The sequence below is a fragment of the Oncorhynchus gorbuscha genome, linkage group LG03 (genome assembly GCF_021184085.1).
Source record: "Oncorhynchus gorbuscha isolate QuinsamMale2020 ecotype Even-year linkage group LG03, OgorEven_v1.0, whole genome shotgun sequence".
Lineage (NCBI taxonomy): Eukaryota > Metazoa > Chordata > Actinopteri > Salmoniformes > Salmonidae > Oncorhynchus > Oncorhynchus gorbuscha.
The window spans coordinates 71175701-71201217 of NC_060175.1; the positions used below are offsets into that span (position 1 = coordinate 71175701).

Here is a 25517-nt window from a genome sequence, read left to right on the forward strand (position 1 = left end):
ATGTAGTCAGTCTGAGAAGACAAGAGGGGCTGTGTCTACACCAAATGCTCAGGTACTGGTGAAGATGGCTCCCCCACTTTGCATAGGGATGCTTTACATGCAATGATTTATATGCACCATTACATCAGGCAGGAGTTCCTCACAGTCAGACTGGAAGCAAATGTGCAGCACTGAACAGGAAATCCATGACATGAAGTGAAATAGAAATGTGCATTGAATTGCTGGTACTGGTTTAAAGGATGAATGGTGTGGTAAAGGAGTTGGCACCGAGAGCATTGATTGATTTCACTGTCCAACCCTACCCAGGTGGGTCAAATGTACCATGACTAGCTCCATCCTTTCTGCAAATGTAACATTTGCGCAATGATTAATGGACTTGTTTTCCAAACACAAGATGTTTCAGTGTATAGATACACAATATACCTCATACAGTAATACACATGTAGCAATGTAATAGTTATTTCTAAAAAGCAGATCTGGATGAACGTTGACAAAATGTCAGCGGTCCCAAAACATAAAGCAGAAACAGCCACCTCATTAGAAGGGACAGTTTCTTTAATAGCAATTGGAGTGAAAAAAAATACACTTAAAGTTATTAAAATCAAGTTTTGTTTATAATTGCAGCACAAGAAAAAACAAGAACATGCAATCTCTTTCTTGAGAAAGTGTTTATAAATCTAGAATCCAATTTTACCAGGTTTTGTTTTCATTCATTTTTTTTAATGGCATATGATAAATTGAACACTTGGAAATAGTAGCCTATAATGTTCGAAGAAAAAATAACATGTTCAAAATAATCTCTAAACAAATGTTATCTTTGCCATATATATAAATCCACAAGACAACTCTTGGAAACATGATGTACTTTGACAGGGGGAAAAAAGTCTGATCCTTCTTTACAGGGCTGATCAAAGGTTTTCCAAAATGTCTCTCTGGTTACCAAAAATACTACTGCACACTTTTCATAAGATACCCGACCGGCATAGTGATAAAAATGCCCAAAAATGTGAGGGGTGGGGGCCAAAAAGAAAAAAAAGTGTTCACAACCCCCTTCATCCATTTGTTACATTAAAAGCTCTCAATCTCAATTTTCTTATGTTTCCTCTGCAAAAGAAGAGAGAGAGAAAATATTTTTGTTTGGAATGATTAGTAGATTACCACATATGTCTAAAGTAAAATACAGAATATGAGTTTATCAAGACTGCTATATTTGCATGAAATGGACCCCAGTTTCTAAACAGGTGGCCTCAGTGTAGAAGGTATTTCATTATTATTCTATAATGATACTATAAAGTACATTTTAAAGTAACTGTCCAGAGAAAATCAAACTTTTCTGTTAACTCATACACAAATAATGTTGACGTCTCCTTCTATACTCGTACACTTCAAAAACCACACCTCAAACTTGTGTCATACACACCTTAAAAAAATAAAATACTAGCCATTTCCTCATGGAGGATGTTGTCATCCTCCTGAGGAGGAGCTGGCCAATCAGCGGTCTACTTGAATTCACATTTTTTATGACCAGTATACACCCACACCATTCTGTTGGGATATGCCCACACCATTTCAACACAGAATTTACTGTTTTACATATTTAATAACCATTTTTTGGAAGGAAAACTATTTCACCCCTATTGTAATTAATTATAGGTCATATTTCATAGAAATCTGGAAACACTGGACAGTTACTTTAAGAAATCTAAAACTCGAAAAACAAACTATTTAAAATTATATTCACAGGGGGCGCATCGCAAAAATCTGAGGTTTAACTTGATTGGCTCGTCCATAGCTAGATGCCACCTCCATAAAGTAATCTCTATCATTTAGTTTCCAGGAGTGCTGAATGACACAGTATTATATTTATCTTCAACTGTACAAGCAAAGTGTCTTTTGACATGATGGGAAAGCAGATGGACTAAACACAAAAAGGGATTATATGGCTACATAGGGCAAAACAAGAACACATTTTAATAAAAATCAGCCACACTTAACTTGAACGAGGCATTCTTAAACCTCACTGTACATAATGTCTTAAAAAAAAACATGACATGAAACATTTCATAATCCTCCATGATGGTTTATTCTCTGGAGAGTACACTAACTCAGTCTTGGCCATGCAGTGATTTGCACTCTTAGCTGACTTGTTATCTAGCCAACCTCCTATACATAAATCACTGCTTTTGCCATAAAGAGATGGTTGGATTATGGTTCTGAATAGTTACAGTATGATAGGTATTGTATGTAGTTAGTGAATCCTTGTTCAAGTGAAGCATAACCAGTCATTGAAAAGTAACTGCATTAAAATACAGTGGACAAATTTAGGTTGGGGGGGGGGGGGGGGGTTCAAGCCGGCACAAAAATACACTTGATCTCAGAGACACATCATTCATCAATTTAAATATTTCATATTTACTTCAATTTCAAAATGTTACATCTTATTGTTATTTCAATCTAAACCTAAGGACTTCCCATAATTACACGTTATAAACGAGTAGGTACCAAGTCTTCAATCAAAAGTAGTTACTTTGCTTGGAGACAGAGCAGTGCACAGCAGTTGAAAAGGGATAGTCGTTAATAATCCACAACTGAGATTTCTACTGAAATTCATCCAGTGCCGCCCCCTCTAGCAGAGTTTATACTTACCCCATGGGGTTACAAGGCAAAGGGCGACACTGCGTTTCATCCACTGACTTAAGACAATGTTATCCCGCGGCTGCAAGATGGCTCACCGACTCATATCCCCATAATAACCAAAGGCAGAGTTTTCTTGTGACTACAGCAATCCTCAGCACTAATAACATCCATCACTGTCACCATTTTGGATCAAAACTCTTTTCCCATTTCTCTTTTCTTTTCTTTCAATCCCCTCGCAGACAATCATTGACCCCTGTTCCCCACCATATACTCTTTTTCCACAACTTTTAATTTTCAAAATGGGGGAAGGGGGGTGGGGGGGGTTATTTTAACTAGCAAAAGGTTTCCCTGTGTCCTCCTTGCCTCTGTAAGTCCTCTTCCCGTGCGTGAAGGGTAGGTATCTATACTTGACCATATGCTGGAAGTAGGAGAAAAGACTGAGTTAGCCACATTGTAATTCAAAGAAAGTAATAGTGAAAGTCACAGCACAGTTCACATTTTACTGCTTTAAAAATGAAAATGTATTACATTTAAAAACAAATCCTACACATGTACACAACCTATACATTCTGAAAGTGAAAGAAAAATTTAAGAAAATATTCAAAATTAATAATAATAATTTTAAAAAAGATGTCTCGATTGTGTAGGTCTTCACACCCCAGAGTGAAGACTTGGTGGAATACATATTTTGCAGCCATTACAGCTGTGAATCATGTTGAATAAGATTTTACCAACTTTGCACAATTCGTAGGGCAACTGACTGTACAAAACATTAGGAACACCTGCTCTTTCCATGACCAGGTGAAAGCTATGAACCCTTGATGTCACTTGTTATATCCAAATCAGTATAGATGAAGAGAATGAGACAGGTTAAAGAAGGATGTTTCAAGCCTTGAGACAAATGAGACATGGATTGTATATGGCGCTGACGGACAGGGCTGCCGTGCTTCTAGCTTCTAGTGGACTTTTAGTCTGACTCAGGAGGTGCGCACACCACCCACCGCTTCCGAGTATATTACTCGCTAATGTTCAGTCTCTGGATAAAGTTGATGAGCTAAGGGCGAGCATTTCCTTCCAGAGAGACATCAGGGATTGTAACATACTCAGTTCCATGGAAACATGGCTCTCTTGGGATATACTGTCTGAGTCCGTTGAGCCAGCTGGGTTCTCAGTTCATCGGGCAGACATGAATAAATATCTCTCCGGGAAGAAGAAGGGTGAGGGTGTATGATTAACTACTCATGGTGTGATTGTGATAACATACAGGAACTCAAGTCCTTTTGTTCACCCAACCTAGAATACCTCACAATAAACTGCAGACCGTATTACCTCCCAAGAGAATTCTCTTCGGTGGTAGTCACCACTGTGTATAATCCCCCTCAAGCCGATACCACGACGGCCCTCAAAGAACTTCACTGGACTTTATGCAAACTGGAAACCACATGTCCTAAGGCTACATTTATTGTAGCTGGGGATTTTAACAAAGCAAATTTTAGGAAAATATTACCGAAGTTCTATCAGGAGACACCTGAAACCCCACCTCTTTAAGGAATACCTAGGATAGGATAAAGTAATCCTTCTCACCCCCCCCTTAAAATATTTAGATGCACTATTGTAAAGTGGTTGTTCCACTGAATGTCATAAGGTGAATGCACCAATTTGTAAGTCGCTCTGGATAAGAGCGTCTGCTAAATGACTTAAATGTAAATGTAAATTGACTGTAGTACTCGCGCTGATAAAAAAACACACTTTGACCACTGCTACTCCAACTTCCGGGATGCCTACAAGGCCCTCCCCCGCCCTCCCTTTGGAAAATGTGATCATGAATCCATTTTGCTCCTCACTTCCGAAAGGCAGAAACTCAAAACAGGGAGCACCCATGCTAAGGACTATTCAACGCTGGTCGGACCAATTGGAATCCACGCTTAAAGATTGTTTTGATCACGCAGACTGGGAAATGTTCCAGGTAGCCTCTGAGAACAACAGACAAATACACGGATATAGTGACTGAGTTTATCAGGAAGTGTATAGCAGATATTGTACCCACTGTGACTATTAAAACCTACCCTAACCAGAAACCGTGCATAGATGGCAGCATTCGCGTAAAACTGAAAGCGCGAACCATCGCATTTAACCATGTCAAGATGACTGGGAATATAGCCAAATACCAATAGTGTAGTTATTCCCTCCGTAAGGCAATCAAACAGACAAAAGGTCAGTATAGACAAAGTGGAGTCACAATTCAAAGGCTCAGACACGAGAAGTATGTGGCAGGGTCTACGGCCAATCACAGATTACAAAGGGAAAACCAGCCACGTCCCGGACACTGACGTCTTGCTTCCGGACAAGCTAAAACACCTTCTTCGCCCACTTTGAGGATAACGCAGTGCCAACGCAGCCCGCTACCAAGGATGGTGGGCTCTCCTTCTCTGTGGCTGACATGAGAAACACATTTAAGCGTGTTAACCCGTGTAAGGCTGCCGGCCAAGACGGCATCCCTAGCCGCGTCCTCAGAGCATGCGCAGACCAGCTGGCTGGAGTGTTTACGGACATATTCAATCTCTTCATATCACAGTCTGTTGTCCTCACATGATTCAACACGTCCAACATTGTTCCTGTACCCAAGGAAGCAAAAGGTAAGTGAACTAAACGACTAATCGCCCCGTAGCACTCACTTCTGTCATCATCAAGTGCTTTGAGACTAGTCAAGGATCATATAACCTCTACCTTACCTGACACCCTAGACCCACTTCAATTTGCTTACCGACCCATTAGAGTCACAGACGATGCAATCACCATCACAATGCACAATCCCATATGGAGAAGAGGAATACCTAGGTTTTCTGTGGGAGTATCAATGTAGTTTGTGTGAGTGAGTGTGTATATACAGCCTAGTAAGTGTGCGTAGGATCAGTGCAGGACAGAGTAAGTACAGATAGTTTGGGTCCCATTAATTGTCTATTTAGCAGTCTTATGGCTGTGGGGGTAGAAGCTGTCTGGGGGCAAGCACACTTGTAGATGTTTTGATTGGAACACAACCATGGATCCCCAATATCACACAATTACTGTTCACGCAATCCAAAAACGGTCCATTATACAGTAAATAGCAATCTGGGTCAGATGAGCATCATTTGAAAGCTTGCTCTATTGCCAACATGACTAGCTAAGTTACAAAATACGATACTACAGTGTTAGCCGCTCACAATTCAATTCAGAGAAACAGATTGTCATTTTGGTGCGTGTAGAAAGGAGTCATGAGTGCATTCAGGTGCGTGTGCACGGCAAGTTAGACACAATAGACAAACATGGGCTCATTCTGTTCAGAACAACCCAGGGTATGAGGCCAAGTCATCTTGTAACTGTGACATCAAAACATAGTGATCCTAAACGTTGACACTGTATCTGACATGAGTTTTATGATCTGGAAATGTGAAGTGCACATTTGGACTCACAGGTGTTTGGCTTGCTTGTATGACATAAAAGCGGTATTTATTATCATCCTCAACGTCTCATATTTCAAAATACATAGCCCTCTTCATTTACAGAATTTCCGTAAAAACATTAGCAAAAGTTGCCCAATTAGCGGAAGGGATGGGGGCAACGACTTGTCGCACGAGGTGCTCAAATTCAGAACATCTGTCAGTCAAAACCCATACAGAGCTGTGTAGCGGAGACCCTGAGCTCTGACATCATGTAAAGCTTTTTACTGTACAGCCACTGCGTAACAATTTAGCTGTTTATCAGTACCTAAATCTGCCACTTTCAACCCATATATGGGTATGCATGCAAAAGGGATACACAAGAAGATGTTAAATGTTGCCCTAAGAGTTGTACAAAGTTGGTTGGGGTGTGTGAAGACAAAAGCAATAAAGACATCTTTGTTTAATCTTTGTAAATAAATCAATTGGAAAAATGTTCTATAATTGTTTTCATTTTAAAAAAGAAAAGTGGAGTTGGTTGTGTAGATCGGTAGGAAAAAGAATAAACTTATTCCCTTTTTAGAATGAATTTCAAGGCAGAAAAATGTGATGACTGTGCAAGGGGTGTAGACTTTCACTAGCGACTGTACATCTAGCTATGACGCATCTGATACGACTATCATGCAGTCAGCAGCAGTGTCACTGGGGTTCCCATACCTTGATCTGCCTCTTCATGGTGATGCAGAAAAGCATGATGAAGTACATTACGAGTATGGGCCAGAACACAGGCACATTGAAGGCTTCGAAGAATGTGCAAATCATGGCAATGACGATGCCTTTTGTTGCCGAATGCCTGCAGACAAAAAAAGGAACCGACATAAAACATACAATAAGGATGTGTAGTAGTTGGGAAAATAATAGTAGTTGGAATTTCACACTCATGGCCATAAACAGTTGTCAAAAAACAAAACAGGACCCATATTCACAAAGCGTCACAGATGATCTAGGATCAGGTCCCGTCGATGCATATAATTATGATTTAAAATGCAATACTGGATCAGCTCTCGTAGTCTGAGACTCTTTGTGAAGGATACCCAGAAGGATACCACAAAGCTAACCACCAGAGTTCTGTTTACAATCATCATAGGTATGGGCAACAACATATCAGTCAGTGACACCAAGTCAAGGGGTCTGAAGACAGTATTCAGACCCCTTCACTATTTCCACATTGTTACGTTACAGCCTTATTCTAAAATCTTTAAATTTATCCCCCCCCCCCACCTCATCAATCTACACACAATATCCCATACAGACAAAGCAAAAACTGTATTTTTTTTCTTTTGCTAAGTAAAATAAACTGGAATATGACATTTACATAAGTATTCAGACCATACTCAGTACTTTTTATTTGGCAGCGATTACAGCATTGAGTCTTCTTGGGCATGATGCTACAAGCTTGGTACACCTCTATTTGAGCAGTTTCTCCCATTTTTCTATGCAGATCCTCTCAAGCTCTGTCAGGTTGGATGGGGAGTGTTGCTGCAAAGCTATTATCAGGTCTCTCCAGAGATGTTCAATCGGGTTCAAATCCGGGCTCAAGGACATTCAGAGACTTGTCCTGAACCCACTGCTGCGTTGTCTTGGCTGTGTGCTTAGAGGACGTTGTCCTGTTGGAAGGCGAACTTTCGCCCCAGTCCGAGGTCCTGAGCACTATGGAGCAGGTTTTTAATCAAGGATCTCTCTGTACTTTGCTCCGTTCATCTTTGCCTCGATAGTGACTAGTCTCCCACTGACTGCCGCTGAAAAACATCCACACAGCATGATCCTGCCACCACCATGTTTCACCGTAGGGATGGTGCCAGGTTTCTCCAGACGTGACGCTTGACATTTCATTCCAAATAGTTAAATCTTGGTTTCATCAGACCAGAGAATCTTGTTTCTCATGGTTTGAGAGTCTTAAAGTTCCTTTTGGCAAACTCCACGCGGGCTTTCCTGTGCCTTTTACTGAGGAGTGACTTCCGTCTGGCCACTCTACCATAAAGGCCTGATTGCTGGAGTGCTGCAGAAATGATTGCGATCTGCCTCACTCCAACAAGAACAACCATTTCTACTGCACTCCAACAACCAGGCTTTTATGGTAGCGTGGCCAGACGAAGCCACTCCTCCATAAAAAGGCAAGACAGCCCGTTTGGAGTTTCTCCTATTTCCACAGAGAGAGCTCTGTCAGTGACCATCGGGTTCTTGGTCACCTCCCTGACTAAGGCCCTTCTCCCCGACTGCTCAGTTTGGCCGGACGGCCAGATCTAGGCCGCCCGGTCTAGATCTGATCTTCATCAAAGTCACAACAACAAACACAGTCTGCTTCAACTAATAAATAATTCTACATTTTCATGTCTTTATTGATCACACCATTTAGACATTCAAAAAAGTATGTGAACCCTTGGATTTAATAACTGGTTGATCCTCCTTTGGCAGCAATACCCTCAACCAAAAGTTTTCTGTAGTTGCAGATCAGACCTGCACAACAATCATGATACATTGACTATTCCTCTTTACAAAACTGTTTCAGTTCAGGAATATTCTTGGGATGTCTGGTGTGAACTGCTATCTTCAGGTCATGCCACAGCATCTCAATCGGGTTGAGGTCAGGACTCTGACAGGGCCACTCCAGAAGGCGTATTTTCGTCTGTGGAAGCCATACTATTGTTGATTTACTTCGGTTTTGGATTTACTTCTGTGTTTTGGGTCGATGTCCTGTTATACCATCGAACTTCAAATTGAGCTTCAATTGGCAGACAGATAGCCTTACATTATCCAGCAAAATGTACATTGGCAGGACTGCCACTCCTAGAGAGATTAGCAACCGTGCTTAACTTTCTTCATTTATAGACAATTTGTCTTACCGTGAACATCAAGGCTTTTAGAGATACTTTTGTAACCCTTTCCAGCTTTATGTAAGTCAACAATTCTTAATCTTAGGTCTTATGAGATCTTTTGATCGAGGCATGGTTCACATTAGGCAATGCTTCCTGTGAATAGCAAACTCAAATTTTGTGATTTTGTTTTTTTACAAGGCAAGACAGCTCTAACCAACATCTCCAATCTTTTCTCATTGATTGGACTCCAGGTTAGCAGACCCCAATTAGCTTTTGGGGTTCACAAACTTTTTCCCCAACCTACACTGTCAATGTTTAAATTATGTATTCAATATAGACAAGAAAAATACAATAATGTGTGTGTTATTAGTTTAAGCACACTGTGTGTCTATTGTTGTGACTTAGATGATCAGATCAAATTTGGACCAATTTATGCAGAAATCCAGGTAATTCCAAAGTTTTCACATACTTTTTCTTGCCACTGTATGTAAATGTGTTTTATTTTTAATACATTTGCAAAAATGTCTAAACCTGTTTTTGCTTTGTCATGACGGGGTGTGTAGATTGCTGAGTATTTAATTTTATTTAATCCATTTTAGAATGAGGCTGTAACGTAACGAAAAGGGGTCTGAATACTTTGAAGGCACTGTATGCTACATCCACATATAGCCTTGATAGTAAGGAGAGTATGTACAACAAAGCTTTCCAGTAAAAGTCTATAGAGCCATCCTAGTGCAGCATCCTTCAGGAAGTATACTTTCACAAGCCAAGAACCTCTTCACATTGGAGGGTGAGCGAGGTACTTGGTGAACAGAATAAAAGGAGTGATACTTTGCAAGGGCAGTGTGCAGGAGCTTATTTTCTGTGAACCAGGCTATAGCTGGACATAGGACACAACACACATACATGGTCAGACAGTATTGTACATGTCACAGTGTACTACGTGAATATGCGTGTTCTCACTTTATTGGAATGTATTATAGTGCATTGATTTTGTGCATTATGATGTGTTGCTGACCCCACAAAATGAACTTCCATGCAAATGTTCCCCCCCCAAAAAACATATCATAACCATTGGTGAATGATTGATGAAAGAATATTCAAACAGGAGACTGTGGTAGGATGTTAGGACAAGGGAGCACAAATGATGCATGCACAAGACTGTGGCTCAACCCAGTTCAGTGAAAGGCCAGGCTGGGTAGATGACGGTGATTGGGGGCTCTCACCAGAATTTGAATTCGGGCAACCTCCTGATGAATGGGCGGAACTCCTCGTTCTGCTTGGTGGGGAGCGCCGGGCCCTCATCTATAGGTGAGTGGAGGAGGAGCAAGGTTACAACAAGGATCAGTGGTCACGTTCCGAGCCAATCAAATGGATTCAAAACAAGAACAGTGACTACAGATTTAGAAAACTGATCCCAACGGCATCCCAATAAGAATACTGGGGTAAAAACTTTGCATTCTGTTTTAAATACCAAAATGTCACTAAAAAGGTGTTAAAATAGTATTTACATAGCAACCAAAGAGCTTTCAAAGAACACCCTTTCTTTGTTACTCTCACCACACTGGAAGCAAAAGAGCTCTCCAATAACTTGTTTCTCTAGTGTACAGAGTGCTTCTAAAAACTGGTATGAGATGATGCCCCCCCCCCCCCCCAATTCAATCCAAATCCTTTCAGTAAAGAAATTCACACCTTGCAGCAGCAATGTCAGTAATTAACACACATCAAATAGACCGCACTTGACCAGTGCATCCCCCATTTTAAATTAGTAGGCGTGACAAAGGGTTAAATGCAGAAGACACATTTAAGTTTAATGCATTCAGTTGTACAACTGACTTGGTGTCCCCCTTTCACTTTCCCAAGGGCAAGGTAAACCAACCAATCGTTATCCACAATACTATATGTAAGTACACCGAACTGTACTAAACATGCATCTCTTTCTGAATTTTGGGATCTAATTTTGTAGTTTGCCATTGGGCTATAGGCTGTTTTTTGAAATAATGGGTAATTTGGCAATTATGTTTTATATAGTCTTTGTCTAGTCATTAACAAGGATGAATTATCCAGACTACAAATAAAAATGTAATTGCATTGAACTAAACCGTATAGTATTGAGTCTTCCCAAACTATAAGGTATCTTTTTTAAATTGTATACCCCAGTGTATTAAGACGAGATATCGAGTTGGCTTGAAAGCCAAAGATGCACCCCTAGTAAAAGCTTTTTTTAAAAACATACTCTCTAGCTGCACCATGGAGTCTGAGCACCAAGATATTTTTGATTGTGTCTTAGTGAGGAGTGAGCACTAGAAGGCACTCCTAGACATGGTTTTATGGAGGAAAAGTAAACATCTTGAACATGACCGCAGCCAAAGGAATGTGGCGTGGTTCAGTGAACTATAACTTGCCTTCGTCAAGCATCGATGGATCCACTTTTGGTGATAGAAAAGCGATGAACAGGTTAAGATGGTAGATTCCCAGAGCATATGTTACAATATACCAACCCTGGAGGGAGCAGAGAAAACCTCATATTAGTGTTGATTTGAATGTCATGCATTCCCACATGCAAACTGTAAATTAAATAAGCGTAAAAATGTATATTCCGTCATTCAATTTGCAAATGCATCACTGACTGAGGTGAAAATATCTGGAGCAATACTAGTCTAAAAGAAAACAGTACACCTCACACAGTTAGATGCCCCCAAAATGTCTTCATATAACGTTATCATAGTCAAACAGAATTCAAATCTGACAAGCCATTTATAGGCTCTTCCAAACTTGCTCTCTTGCCTGAGGCATGCCAACATCTTGGCAGATTTTACTTCGACTGTTTACGCCTGTAAGGAGAAAGTTGTGCCACTGTGTCTGATGAAGTGTCACATTGCCGAGGCCACCTTTAAAGACGTCAGGTGCGTATTCAGTAGGGCACAATGTTGTGGAACATTCCGATATAAATATATTGTGCAGAACAGACGTGCCTTTTTGACATGTGGAGGAAGGAATTATGTCAGCTTTGCTCATGGCATTTCTATGTGGAGTGTTCGGTATGTTGCACTCTCCTGAATGCGGCTCAGGATAAGCCCTGAGTGTGGTGTGTGGCTCTACCTGTAATATGTACACTCTGATCATGTAGATGGCCGTTAGAGAAAGAGTGACTCCCCATCGCCCTATGGAGAACGGCGTTGACTTGTCTAGCCATGACTGATAGATCTGGAAAAGACACCAACCAGAGACACAGCGCACAACCATTACCAGGAGAACAACTGTAACCATTAGATAAAGGACTGTTTTAACATCGTCTTATCTGAAGTGGAAATTCTATTCTTTCCATGTGGCACCATCGTGACAGTGGGTCCAATGTTTATCTTCATCAATACAGTGGTGTAGAGTTCTATTTGGTTTAGCCTATTTCGCTTTCCTCTTGACGAGACCAACTAAAGGCCCCGGCAGCAGTACCTGTCCAACCCGTGTGAAGAAGCTGCCGATTGTGGATGGTTTCCCATGGATCGATTCACCAACACTGTCCCCTTCTGACATTATGTCTATGGAAGGAGAGAAAATGGTTGTTAACAGGTATTCCTTGAACAGACTTCACCACCCAGGGCTCTACAGTGCAACCATTTTACTTGAATATGCACCTAAATATTTTGCTGTGCGACCTAGATTTTATATTTTATTTAGGAGCACCAGAGCTCCTAGAAAAGAAATTAGCCCAGATGATAATTGTTGCAATGATTACTTCATTGTACCGCAGCCCGAATGCCATGGAGAATACACAAGAGCAGATACACCACCATGCTTGCGCCATTACTACAAAAAAAGGCCTCTTAATGAAAAATATTTGAAGTGTGCTCTTCAATTTACACGTACTCCTTGTAAATTTTGAAAAAAAGTCAGCGTAGAGCCCTGCTAACTCAGACTTTGTGTTTGAAAGATCTTGCCTGGCGGTGCTTGATAAAGCTAGTTTAGTTGTTCCATTTGCTGCAAGTAAATAATGTGTGGGAAGATGAGACTGGGGATATTATGCCTATAACTCAAAGAAATGTGTCAATAAGGTGAATGCACCAATTTGTAAGTCGCTCTGGATAAGAGCGTCTGCTAAATGACTTAAATGTAAATGTAGTAATGAACACCAATATCATCCTTACATGTAGGCTTCAGTAGTCGTTTAATATATAGCTAGCTAGTTTATTTCTTCAGTTGCAGTCCTCTTCTACATTACCGGTAATAACATGGCAACAATACACAGAGCGACAACGAAGCTACATCAACATTAGCCCAACCGGCCACCAGATTGCATTTTTATTCCTTTTACGTAGTTTGTCATCTGCGTCCGACTTGAATGTGCCCAGCCGGCTATACACTCGTGTCCCCCAATGACTGTCTCGTACATAAAAAATGTCCTTCATTCAGGCAGCAACGGCATCGGTTTCCTCCTTAAAAGGAACGTTCCGGCCATTTTTGGCCTAAAAATCATTGTCCAGATCACGTTACAAACATGCAGGAATGTGAAAACTACTTCCAAATGTGTTCTGTAGATCAAAAGCTAGGTATCGTTAGTTCATCATACCCTGATGAAGACAGCTTGGCTGTTGAAACGTTGGTATTACATTTTTGCATCTGAGCTCCTGGAGTGTGTGGCTCTCTTTTATTTTCAAGTTTCTACTCCGCTAGCCAGCACCTCGTCTTAACCTGTTACTCCTACCCCCTACTTTTTCGAACATTCTGTTAAAAATCGCGCAACATTTCAGCACCCTGCTACTCATGCCAGGAATATAGTATATGCATATGATTAGTATGTGTGGATAGAAAACACTCAGACGTTTATAAAACTGGTTAAATCACGGCTGTGACTATAACAGAACGTGCGTTTCATCGAAAAGTGCAGGAAAATCTGATCACTGAAAATGGAAAAATATATCCATGCGCCACTTAAACCGATTGATAAAGGTGAACCACATTAAATGGGGCCGAGGTTGCAATACCTATAGCTTCCACACGATGTCAACAGTCTTGTCATTTGCCTACGATTTGTTTCTTGGTCAAACGAACAAGAGACAGCCCATTGAGATTTACCCGGACATTATTTCCAGACATACAGCTAAAGAATATACATCGCCTCGTGATCAATTTGATCGCTTATTAACGTTTACTAATACCTAAAGTTGCATTACAAAAGTATTTCGAAGTGTTTTGTGAGTTTATCGTCGACTTTTTTCATTTAAAAAAATAACGTTACGTTATAAAACGCGATTTTTTTTCGTTGATCACACAGTCTTCATAGATCGATATCTAGGCTATATATGGACCGATTTAATCGAAAAAAAGACCCAATAGTGTTTATGGGACATCTAGGAGTGCCAACAAAGAAGATGGTCAAAGGTAATGAATGTTTTATATTTTATTTTGCGTTTTGTGTAGCGCCGACTATGCTAATTATTTTGTTTACGTCCCCTGCGGGTCTTTTGGGGTGTTACATGCTATCAGATAATAGCTTCTCATGCTTTCGCCGAAAAGCATTTTAAAAATCTGACTTGTTGCCTGGATTCACAACGAGTGTAGCTTTAATTCAATACCCTGCATGTGTATTTTAATGAACGTTTGAGTTTTAACGAGTGCTATTAGCATTTAGCGTAGCGCATTTGCATTTCCAGATGTCTAGATGGGACGCCTGCGTGTCAGGTAGGAGCAAGAGGTTAATGGTGTGCGTTTCTTTTTCTTCTAGATCGTTTTATTTTCAGGTAGCGTTTCTTTTTCTTCTAGATCGTTTTATTTTCAGGTATCGTTAGTTACCAGATTTTATCCTTACTGATGCATTTGGGGGTAATCGTGTTATTTCAAAACTACAACAAGGTTTAGGGAGTGAGGTTGATGTCCTGATCTCGGCTTGTCCCACTCCCGAATGCTGGGAATCAGAAAACGTGGGCTTTCTTAGTTTAACAGCCTTGAGACAGTACTCCCGAAAATAAACTGGAGAAGAAAGCCTGAACCAGCGGGGCCAAGAGGACAGATAACAGAGCAAGTGTTTTGCTCCAGCTATTGTTTTTATATCTGCATAATTTCATAACATTAGTTCTGATGTGTGCATTGCGGTTGTGAAGCATTAGTTCGGCTATCGTTACTAGATCGAGTTCTACCTGGTTTGTTTATACATCCAGATCTAGCACATTGACATAGCCTCGTTTCTAAAGTACAACCATTGCAACACTGACTTGAATTGTTTTATATTTGGCTGCTGAATGAGCTCCCACCATAATATCTATAACAGCTATATGAATGAGTCTCCTGTAGCTTGCTATGGTGATCTCCCGACATCTTGTTTATATTGGCATCGTCATAATAGACTAAGCAATATGGCCCCCCCAATATACCATGGCTGAAGGCTGTTCTTATGCACGACGCAACGCACCTGGATACACCCCTATTGGCCATACGTGGGCTTTCTTAGTTTAACAGCCTTGAGACAGTACTCCCGAAAATAAACTGGAGAAGAAAGCCTGAACCAGCGGGGCCAAGAGGACAGATAACAGAGCAAGTGTTTTGCTCCAGCTATTGTTTTTATATCTGCATAATTTCATAACATTAGTTCTGATGTGTGCATTGCGGTTGTGAAGCATTAGTTCGGCTATCGTTACTAGATCGAGTTCTACCTGGTTTGTTTATACATCCAGATCTAGCACATTGACATAGCCTCGTTTCTAAAGTACAACCATTGCAACACTGACTTGAATTGTTTTATATTTGGCTGCTGAATGTGCTCCCACCATAATATCTATAACAGCTATATGAATGAGTCTCCTGTAGCTTGCTATGGTGATCTCCCGACATCTTGTTTATATTGGCATCGTCATAATAGACTAAGCAATATGGCCCCCCCAATATACCATGGCTGAAGGCTGTTCTTATGCACGACGCAACGCACCTGGATACACCCCTATTGGCCATATATCACAGAGGTGCATTATTGCTATCATAAACTGGTTACCAACCTAATTGGAGCAGTAAAAATAAACGTTTTGTCATAGCCGTGGTAATCCGGTCTGATACCACGGCTGTCAGCCAATCAGCATTCAGGGCTCGAACCACCCAGTTTATAATTAACGTTAGATCACTTTACCATCGTATTGGCTACATTTACCAGTGCTGTTTACAAATGTTGGAGTACAGTCTACCCTAACAACAAATCTGATTATTCCTTTTTTTCTTTTAGAAAATATCACTTGCCTACCGTTTTTTTCCTTTCTTCCTGGAATGGGTACAACAGAAAAACAACAGGCTGGTTTTGCCTGCCTGTGTGGTTGGGAGGATTCGTGATCTCCTGATGGGAAGTAAAGAGGCTTCGTCGAGGTTGATGATGTTCTGGAGGAATTGTAATAGCGTGCAATAAAATCTGGAAACGGCATGAATTCTGTCTTTATTTGATTGGTTGTATCACTATCAGATCAGTACATCTTGAGTAAAACGAGTAGCCTCAATAAGGAATCACTTAGCTACGTATTTGCTTTAGTTGTACTATAAACCCCCTTTGTTTTGTGTATGCACTATTGATTTACCAGAAGTTGGTGGAGATATCAGTATCAGGGTTGGGCAATATTTTTGTCTGGCCTCATATGCATTAAGCATTTCCGTCATATAATGCTTTGCTTAACTATAAGGTTTGTTCAAATTTCTCATGAGACTTTTCCCATCTTGCTATTGTTTGTTCTTGCTCTCTCAAGATTACCTTTGGCCTACCATATTTGTAGGTTATTCAAAAACAACGTAAAACTTTGAGATAGCCTAGAACTCCATTAAATAAATTCATTGTTTGATCATGAAATAGCACGGTGGGAGAAATCATCCACTATTGGAGAAAGATATATATATTTTAAATAATTAAATTGACCGGACATTTAGCGCTGCTTTGGTGAAACTTAGCCATGTCTACATTGTGCTCTTGCATTCTGTAAATATAACATTAATTGAAATGGGCTATAGCAAATCGGAATATTAAAAAAATTGACTCTGAATGACACCCATGCGCTGTCCTGCTGTGCACTGCCTGACTCCACTCTACTCTTTACTGCTTAAGGCCAGTCACGTTGGAATAGGTTAGGTATCGTCTGTCACATCACGATGTCGTCACTAGACGATGACTGTCAATCATCCTTGATAGACGATACTATTGTAATATCGACCAACCCTAAATCATTATTGCTCATGATATAGATGTTCAATAATACAGCTCATATTCACACAGCGGATATGCCTAGTACAGCGATTAAAGCTTGTTTGGATTGATTTGTTTATAGAGAATAATATACACATTTAACTTACAATATCATGGGCAATGATGTTTTAATTTGAGAACCTTGTCTTGTGCTTCTTAATGACATCCTGTTTTGCTGGCTTTGTTGCTTGGGCAATGTTCTTTGGAATGGCAGGGGTATGCCTGTGTTGAATTTAGAGTTGGACAAAATACATTGTCCTGATAAATCACCACCCATCAATTTGGCCTGCCTAACCCTCTCGTTGTCCTCTGGTGTGAAATGCTTGCTACATACTAGAGGTCGACCGATTATGATTTTTCAATGCAAAAAACGATTATTGGAGGACCAAAAAAAGCCGGCCAATTTTTATTTATTTATTTGTAATAATGACAATTACAACAATACTGAATGAACACTTATTTTAACTTAATATAATACATCAATAAAATCAATTTAGCCTCAAATAAATAATGAAACATGTTCAATTTGGTTTAAATAATGCAAAAACAAAGTGTTGGAGAAGTAAAAGTGCAATATGTGCCATGTAATAAAGCTAACGTTTAAGTTCCTTGCTCAGAACATGAGAACATATGAAAGCTGGTGGTTCCTTTTAACATGAGTCTTCAATAATCCCAGGTAAGAAGTTTTAGGTTGTAGTTATTATAGGAATTATAGGACTATTTCTCTGTATACCATTTGTATTTCATATACCTTTGACTATTGGATGTTCGTTCTTATAGGCACTTTAGTATTGCCAGTGTAACAGTATAGCTTCCGTCCCTCTCCTCGCTCCTACCTGGGCTTGAACCAGGAACACATAACAGCCACCCATGCAGAGCAAGGGGAGCAACCACTCCAAGTCTCAGAGCGAGTGACATTTGAAACACTATTAGCACGCACCCCGCTAACTAACTAGCCATTTCACATCGGTTACACCAGCCTAATCTCGGGAGTTGATAAGCTTGAAGTCATAAACAGCGCGATGCTTGAAGTATTGCGAAGAGCTGCTGTCTACCGCACGAAAGTGCTGTTTGAATGAATGCTTACGAGCCTGCTGGTGCCTACCACTGCTCAGTCAGATTGCTCTATCAAATCATAGACTTAGTTATAACATAATAACACACAGAAATACGAGCCTTAGGTCATTAATATGGTCGAATCCGGAAACTATCATCTCGAAAATAAGACGTTTAGTCTTTCAGTGAAATACGGAACCGTTCCGTATTTTATCTAAGGTGTGACATCCATAAGTCTAAATATTCCTGTTACATTGCACAACCTTCCATGTTATGTCATAATTACGTACAATTCTGGCAAATTAGGCAGCCCAAACTGTTGCATATACACTGACTGCATGCAATGAACGCAAGAGAAGTGACACAATTTCACCTGGTTAATATTGCCTGCTAACCTGGCTTTCTTTTAGCTAAATATGCAGGTTTAAAGATATATACTTATGTGTATTGATTTTAAGAAAGGCATTGATGTTTATGGTTAGGTACACATTAGAGCAACGACAGTCCTTTTTCGCGAATACGCACCGCATCGATCATATGCAGCGCAGGACACGCTAGATAAACTAGTAATATCAACCATGACTAGTGATTATGATTGATTGATTGCTTTTTATAAGATAAGTTTAATGCTAGCTAGCAACTTACCTTGGTTTACTGCATTAGCGTTAGAGGCATACTCTTCGTGGAATGCAATGAGAGGCAGGTGATTTGAGCGTTGGACTAGTTAACTGTAAGGTTGCAAAATTGAATCCCCGAGCTGAGAAGGTAAAAATCTGTCGTTCTGTCCCTGAACAAGGCAGTTAACCACTTGCTCCTACCTGGCACGCAGGCGTCCCATCTAGAGCTCTGGAAATGCAAATGCGCTACGCTAAATGCTAATAGTATTAGTTCAAACTCAAACGTTCATTAAAATACACATGCAGGGTATTGAATTAAAGCTACACTCGTTGTGAATCCAGGCAACAAGTCAGATTTTTAAAATGCTTTTCCGTGAAAGCATGAGAAGCTATTATCTGATAGCATGTAACACCACAAAAGACCCGCAGGGGACATAAACAAAATAATTAGCATATTCGGCGCTACACAAACCGCACAATAAAATATAAAAACATTCATTACCTTTGACCATCTTCTTTGTTGGCACTGCTAGATGTCCCATAATCACTATTGGGTCTTTTTTTCGATAAAATCGGTCCATATATAGCCTAGATATCGTTCTATGTAGACTGTATGATAAACGAAGAAAAAAAAACGGAAAAAAAGAGCGTTTCATAACGTTACGTCATTTTTTTAAATTCAAAAAGTCGACGATAAACTTTCACAAAACACTTCGAAATACTTTAGGTATTAGTACACGTTAATAAGCGATAAAATTCATCAGGAGGCGATGTAACTTCTATAGTGTCGTCTGGAAAAAAACATGGCCGGAGAGAGCTCGACCAAAACATCCGGTCGGAGGCCGGAGGGAAGGAGTTCCCTTGAACCGGTTAGACCAAGAATCAATTGCGAATCAAATGACAAGACTCTAGACAACGTGTGGTAGCTGTAGGCGCTGAAACCTCGGTCTCATGTAATTCGGTTCACTTTGAACAATTCCTGGAAGTAAGCGCAAGGATATTTATTTCCATTTTCAGTGATCAGGTTTTCCTGCGCTATTCGATGAAACTCACGCTCTGTTAGTCACAGCCGTGATTTAACCAGTTTTAGAAACGTCAGAGTGTTTGCTATCCACACATACTAATCATATGCATATACTATATTCCTGGCATGAGTAGCAGGGCGCTGAAATGTTGCGCGATTTTTAACAGAATGTTCGAAAAAGTAGGGGGTAGGAGTAACAGGTTAACCCACCGTTCCTAGGCTGTCATTGAAAATAAGAATATTTTCTTAACTGAATTGCCTAGTTAATAAAGATTAAATAAAGGTGTAAAACAAAATATATATATATATATATATATATTTTTTTAAATCGGCGTCCAAGTCCAAAAATATTTTTGATTGTTATGAAGTCTTGAATTCGGCCCTAATTAATCGACCATTCCGATTAAATCGGTCGACCTCTACTACATACACAGACCTTCCGGTAATTGTCCTGCCGTGATTTTACATCGTATTGTCGTAGAATTATTCTAAATCACAAGGAGAGACTTAGATTTCTTCAAAACAATCTAACTTTATTATTTAATTACTGGAGTAATGGAGCTTGTCAACGACCCACACGTAGGGGATTCGTTGAGAGCCCAACCAGCAGGACTAAGCCACAGCATTTTATAGCAAAGTCCATCCTCCTGGATATTCATGACAATTCAGATGAGAGAATTTACACAAAAGGTACATTTTGCGCTCATGCAAAATAATTCAAGATTTACATGGCAGCAAATATCTATCTCTAGTTAATTTACTGCTTGCTTATACAGAAATACTAATGCAGCAGACATAAGGTCCTTAAATAAACTGGAGATTGTGTCTGTCTGTCGGTGCCAGGGAGACCCACAGACACTAATCATGGAATTTTGTCTCATCACCAAGCCATCGTAAATCTACTGTCAATGTTAAATCTTAGAGGCTTCTCTCTCTCCCCCCACACAGACACATGAGAGTTCGAAGAACTCTATTCTGTTGCCTCTAAGAAAAACAGACAGTGTGAGCACTAGTATAGGCTTACATTCTAATATAAAGGTAATGTGATTAACATAATGTAGTAATTGTACGATAGTATTTCGAGTTTTGAATAGGCGCCAACCACTGCTTGCATCTTTCCAAATGATGGAAACCCCGTTCAATTTTGGATTCTTGAAATTACCACAGCCGAACACTTTTCAGTGAGCTTGACTGTCCAGTTGGCTACATTAGTTTTTGTTATCCATAAAGAAATGTATTCTTAAAATAACAATGCTTGGTAGTTGTTCAGTCAAGCTCGCTCAGAAGTTGACTTGAGACGCTACTGACAAGTATATCACATAACCACGCCAATCTAGCGAAGACGTTCTCCAAAAGTCAAACTTTGAAGTTGCTCCAAAATGTAAGTGTTTGTTGTTCCTGCTGCTATATATCGTTTTAATTTCTTCAAATGTCAAATTTTAAGTTAACATGTTTGGGATAGGGTTAAAAGATTACATTTAGGCACCTATTCCAAATGGTTTGGTTTGGGATAGGGTTCACCCACCCCAAATGGTTTGGTTTGGGATAGGGTTCACCCCCCCCAAATGGTTTGGAATAGGATAGGGTTCACCCCCCCAAATGGTTTGGTTTGGGATAGGGTTCACCCCCCCTAAAACAAACAGTGTCCATGACTGGCTTCGAACACGCAAACTTCTGTTCTAGAGTGCAATGAAAAACCAGTGTCCATGACTCCAACCTCATGAAAGTGACAAACTGGCATGTTTTCATTTTCCTCAAAATGTGTGGTGATTGGGGATTTCTACTTCTAGAAGCAGTTTATGCCCATCTAGGGCAAGTGAACTGAGCAGTCGCACAAGTTGAACCTGCTCTGAGGTATCCACATTGGGAAGGTGATAAAAAAAAATGTATGGCAGTCGGGCAAGTTGAACATGCTCAACATAACAGAGTTACAGATCTGTCACTGATTGAAAGCAAGTCTAAGAAGCCATAGATCTGTCTTATGTACACTAATTTTATGCATCCAGTTCTTAAGTTTAGTTGTGTCTTTTACTTTCAGTTTTGTACACTAGCTTCAAACAGCTGTAAAGACAATAGTTTTGGTTATGGAAAATATGTTTCACAGCGGTTTAGATGGTACAATGATTCTCTACACTATACATGCTTGTTGTCACAAACTGAAATTAGGTGAACTATTAGAATTTTAGTAACCAGGAAATGGCGGAGCGATTTCTCCATTGTGAAGCTTTAACGTCAATCCCTGCCACTCTAGCATGGTGGTGGAAAATGGTGTTTTATTAAAACGGTACACATATGTCCCTGTTTTTTTTAGACCGAGTTAAGGAGGAAACTGATGCCTTTGCAGCCTGAATTAAGGACGTTTATATACGAGTCGGTCACTGGGCGACAGACATTGTATAACCAGCTGGACGCAGAAGACAAACGTAGTAATAGTGTCCGCGGTCGGTTGGGCTACATCAACATACTGTAGGCTAATTCAGTGTTTCCCAACCCTGGTCCTCGAGTACCCAACAAACTGTTTATTTTAACCCGTGATACCTGATTCAACTAATCATCAAGCCCTCAATGAGTTGAACGTTGGGTTTTTGTCAAGGGCTACAACAAAACGGTGTACTGTTTGGGGTACTCGAGGACCAGGGTTGGGAAACACTAGGCTAATAGACCTAGCTAGCTACCACCATTCCAACACTTCCCACCCAAAATCGATAGAGTTTCATTTTCCAGTTCATGTCAAATGGCATGTTGTTGTTGATTGGCTATCAAACGGCTATCCAATTATTGTGAGACTAAGTTAACGTTGGCTGATACGACCATATACTTGATAAATATTTGACAGACGGTCTCTTCCATTATGGATAATGTTAGCTATTATTTGCTCTCCAACGCTGAATCGTGTAATGGTAGGCTAGCTAATAGCAAGCGAGCTAGCCAACCTGCAAATGCAGTAGATAGCTAGCCAGCCATCTAGCCAACAACCCATTTATAGTGTGGGAATGGAAAGCTAGCTACAGTAACGTTAAATGTTTAGCAATGAAATGTGATTATTCATAACGCAATTTTGAATACCTAGCTAAAATATCAGGTCATTGTTGTGGTTAGTTACTATTAGCTATTATTTTCGTATTCAATGTTATGTTTCTGTTTTGCAAACAGTGTGAGTGTTGCTAGCAAATTAGCTATCTTTACAAAAAAAGATCTAGCGAATTAGTGATGTTCTTCCCTAAACAACCCATTTCTGGTTTGTGTAGTTTAAGCAACCATCTTTCATTAGCAGTGTGTGGTAAAACACTTATGTTTTCACTCTACTTCCCATAAGGTGCAGCGGGAATCAAACAGTTACTTGTTAACCCCTGCTATCAGAAAGATGGAAAGTGTAGTCCTTAGTGTCAATATTGTCGTTTTGACGGCTACAAATCAGTTGGAAGTTGAACTACAACCACCAGCTGTAATTTTGTGAATTTGACAACTCACTTCCGGTTAGAAACCGAGCTCTTTCTCGCTAGCTAGCATAGGCATATAGCCTCTCGTTACCATATTTAGAGATTCATTCAACTGAAATATTATTTCGGTATTGGTCTCCTAGATTCTACTTAAACTCAAGAACATGTGTTCACAGTCCTACTGATAGACAAAATACTGCAAGACAGGTTTTCTTACCTGATTCTGCCGCTGTGTCACTACTAACTACCTCTCGTGCTGGGCCGGCTAATGACGTATGAACACGTCAGTACTTCCGCGAGGACTCGCTCGAAAGTACGGCAGGCAAGATTAGAAGAGCTTCGAAAACGCTGGACCAATGTGATAGATTCTATAGAAATAGAATCTATGGATCAATGGATTATATGTCTATGGTAGTTACACTAGGGTTTTAGTGGCATTTTGCAAGGCCTCCGGCAAATTAAACATTGAAAAGACAATTGAAAAGACAATGGCAAAATATTAACTACAATTATATATGACACAATAATAATTTCACTTTTTTTCCAATTACACATTTACTTTCAACTCACGTACTATTTTATGTCTGTAGCCTAAGATAATGCTCCAAATTAAATAGCCTACTTATTAAGTCTCTCTAGAAATAAGTGCCTTCAGAAAGTATTCACACCCCTTGACTTTTTCCACATTTTGTTGTGTTACATCTTGAATTTAATATTGATTAATTCGAGATATTGTGTCACCTGCTTACACACATACCCCATAATGTTAAAGTGGAATTATGATTTTTGAAATGTTTAAACATTAATTAAAAATTAAAAACTGAAGTGTATTGAGTCGAACCTTTTGTTACGGCAAGCCTAAATAAATTCAGGAGAAAAACTTTACTTAACAAGACACATAAATTCCATGGACACTCTATGTGTGCAATAATAGTGTTTAACATGATTTTTGAATGACAACCTTATCTATGTACTCCACACATACAATTATATGTAAGATCCTTCAGTCGAGCAGTGAATTTCAAAAACAGATTCAACCACAAAGACCAGAGAAGTTTTCCAATGCCTCATAAAGAAGGGCACCTATTGGTAGATGTGTCAAAAAAAAACAGACATTGAGTATCCCTTTGAGCATGGTGAAGTTATTAATTACACTTTGGATGGTGTAACAATACACCCAGTCACTACAAAGATACACGCATCCTTCCTAACTCAGTTGCCTGAGAGGAAAGCGCCAAATACATCAGGTGTAGACCTTACAGTGAAATGCTTACTTACGAGCCCCTAACCAAAAATGTAGTTTAAAAAAGAAACAAGTAATTAAACAGTAGCAATAAAGTATAACAATAGTGAGACTATACAGGGGGGTTACCGGTTAGTTGAGGTAATATGTACATGTAGGTAGTGTTATTAAAGTGACTATTCATGGATGATAACAACAGAGAACAGCAGCGGTGTTGAAGGGGGGGGGGCAGTGCAAAGAGTCTAGGTAGCCATTTGATTAGATGTTTGGGAGTCTTATGGCTTGGAGGTAGAAGCTGTTTAGAAGCCTCTTGGATCAAGACTTGACGCTCTGGTACCGCTTGCCGTGCAGTAGCAGAGAGAACGGTCTATGACTAGGGTGGCTAGAGACGTTTAGGGCCTTTCTCTGCCAAATGTAGAGGTCCTGGATGGCAGGAAGCTTGGCTCCAGTCATGGACAGGGCCATACGCACTACACTCTGTAGTGCCTTGCGGTCAGAGGCCGAGCAGTTTCCATACCAGTGATGCAACTAGTCAGGATGCTCTTAATGGTGCAGCTGTAGAACCTTTTGAGGATCTGAGGACCCATGTCAAATCTTTTCAGTCTCCTGAGGGGGAATAGGTTTTGTCGAGCCATGACCAGCATTTCAAAGCACTTAATGGCTACAGACGTGAGTGCTATGGGTCGGTAGTCATTTAGGCAGGTTACCTTAGTGTTCTTGGGCACAGGGTCTATGGTGGTCTGCTGGAAACATGTTGGTATTACAGACTCAGACAGGGAGAGGTTGAAAATGTCAGTGAAGACACTTGCCAGTTGGTCCTCGCATGCTCGCTGTACACGTCCTGGTAATCCATCTGGCCCTGCGGCCTTGTGAATGTTGACCAGTTTAAAGGTCTTACTCACATAGGCTGCGGAGAGCGTGATCACACAGTCTTCCGGAACAGCTGGCACTCTCATACATGTTTCAGTGTTATTTGCCTCAAAGCAAGCATAGAAGTAG

At 40.2% G+C, this 25517-nt stretch overlaps 1 protein-coding gene across 2 annotated transcripts; it reads right to left on the reverse strand.

The window, feature by feature from the left end:
- Positions 1–591: 591 nt before the first annotated feature.
- rer1 (retention in endoplasmic reticulum sorting receptor 1) lies at positions 592–23593 on the reverse strand. 2 transcript variants are annotated; one of them, XM_046343573.1, is made up of 8 exons: positions 23493–23592; positions 12386–12471; positions 12035–12139; positions 11338–11434; positions 10159–10237; positions 6774–6909; positions 3001–3055; positions 592–1104 (listed from the first exon to the last, which is right to left on the reverse strand). In XM_046343573.1, exons 2-8 carry the CDS (start codon positions 12464–12466, stop codon positions 1094–1096), a joined length of 564 nt encoding a protein of 187 aa, XP_046199529.1. In that variant the 5' UTR covers positions 12467–12471; positions 23493–23592; the 3' UTR covers positions 592–1093. The 2 variants fall into 2 exon arrangements, with proteins under 2 accessions (XP_046199529.1, XP_046199528.1); XM_046343572.1 differs by having other exon boundaries at positions 592–3055; positions 23493–23593.
- Between the last annotated feature and the right edge of the window lie 1924 nt (positions 23594–25517).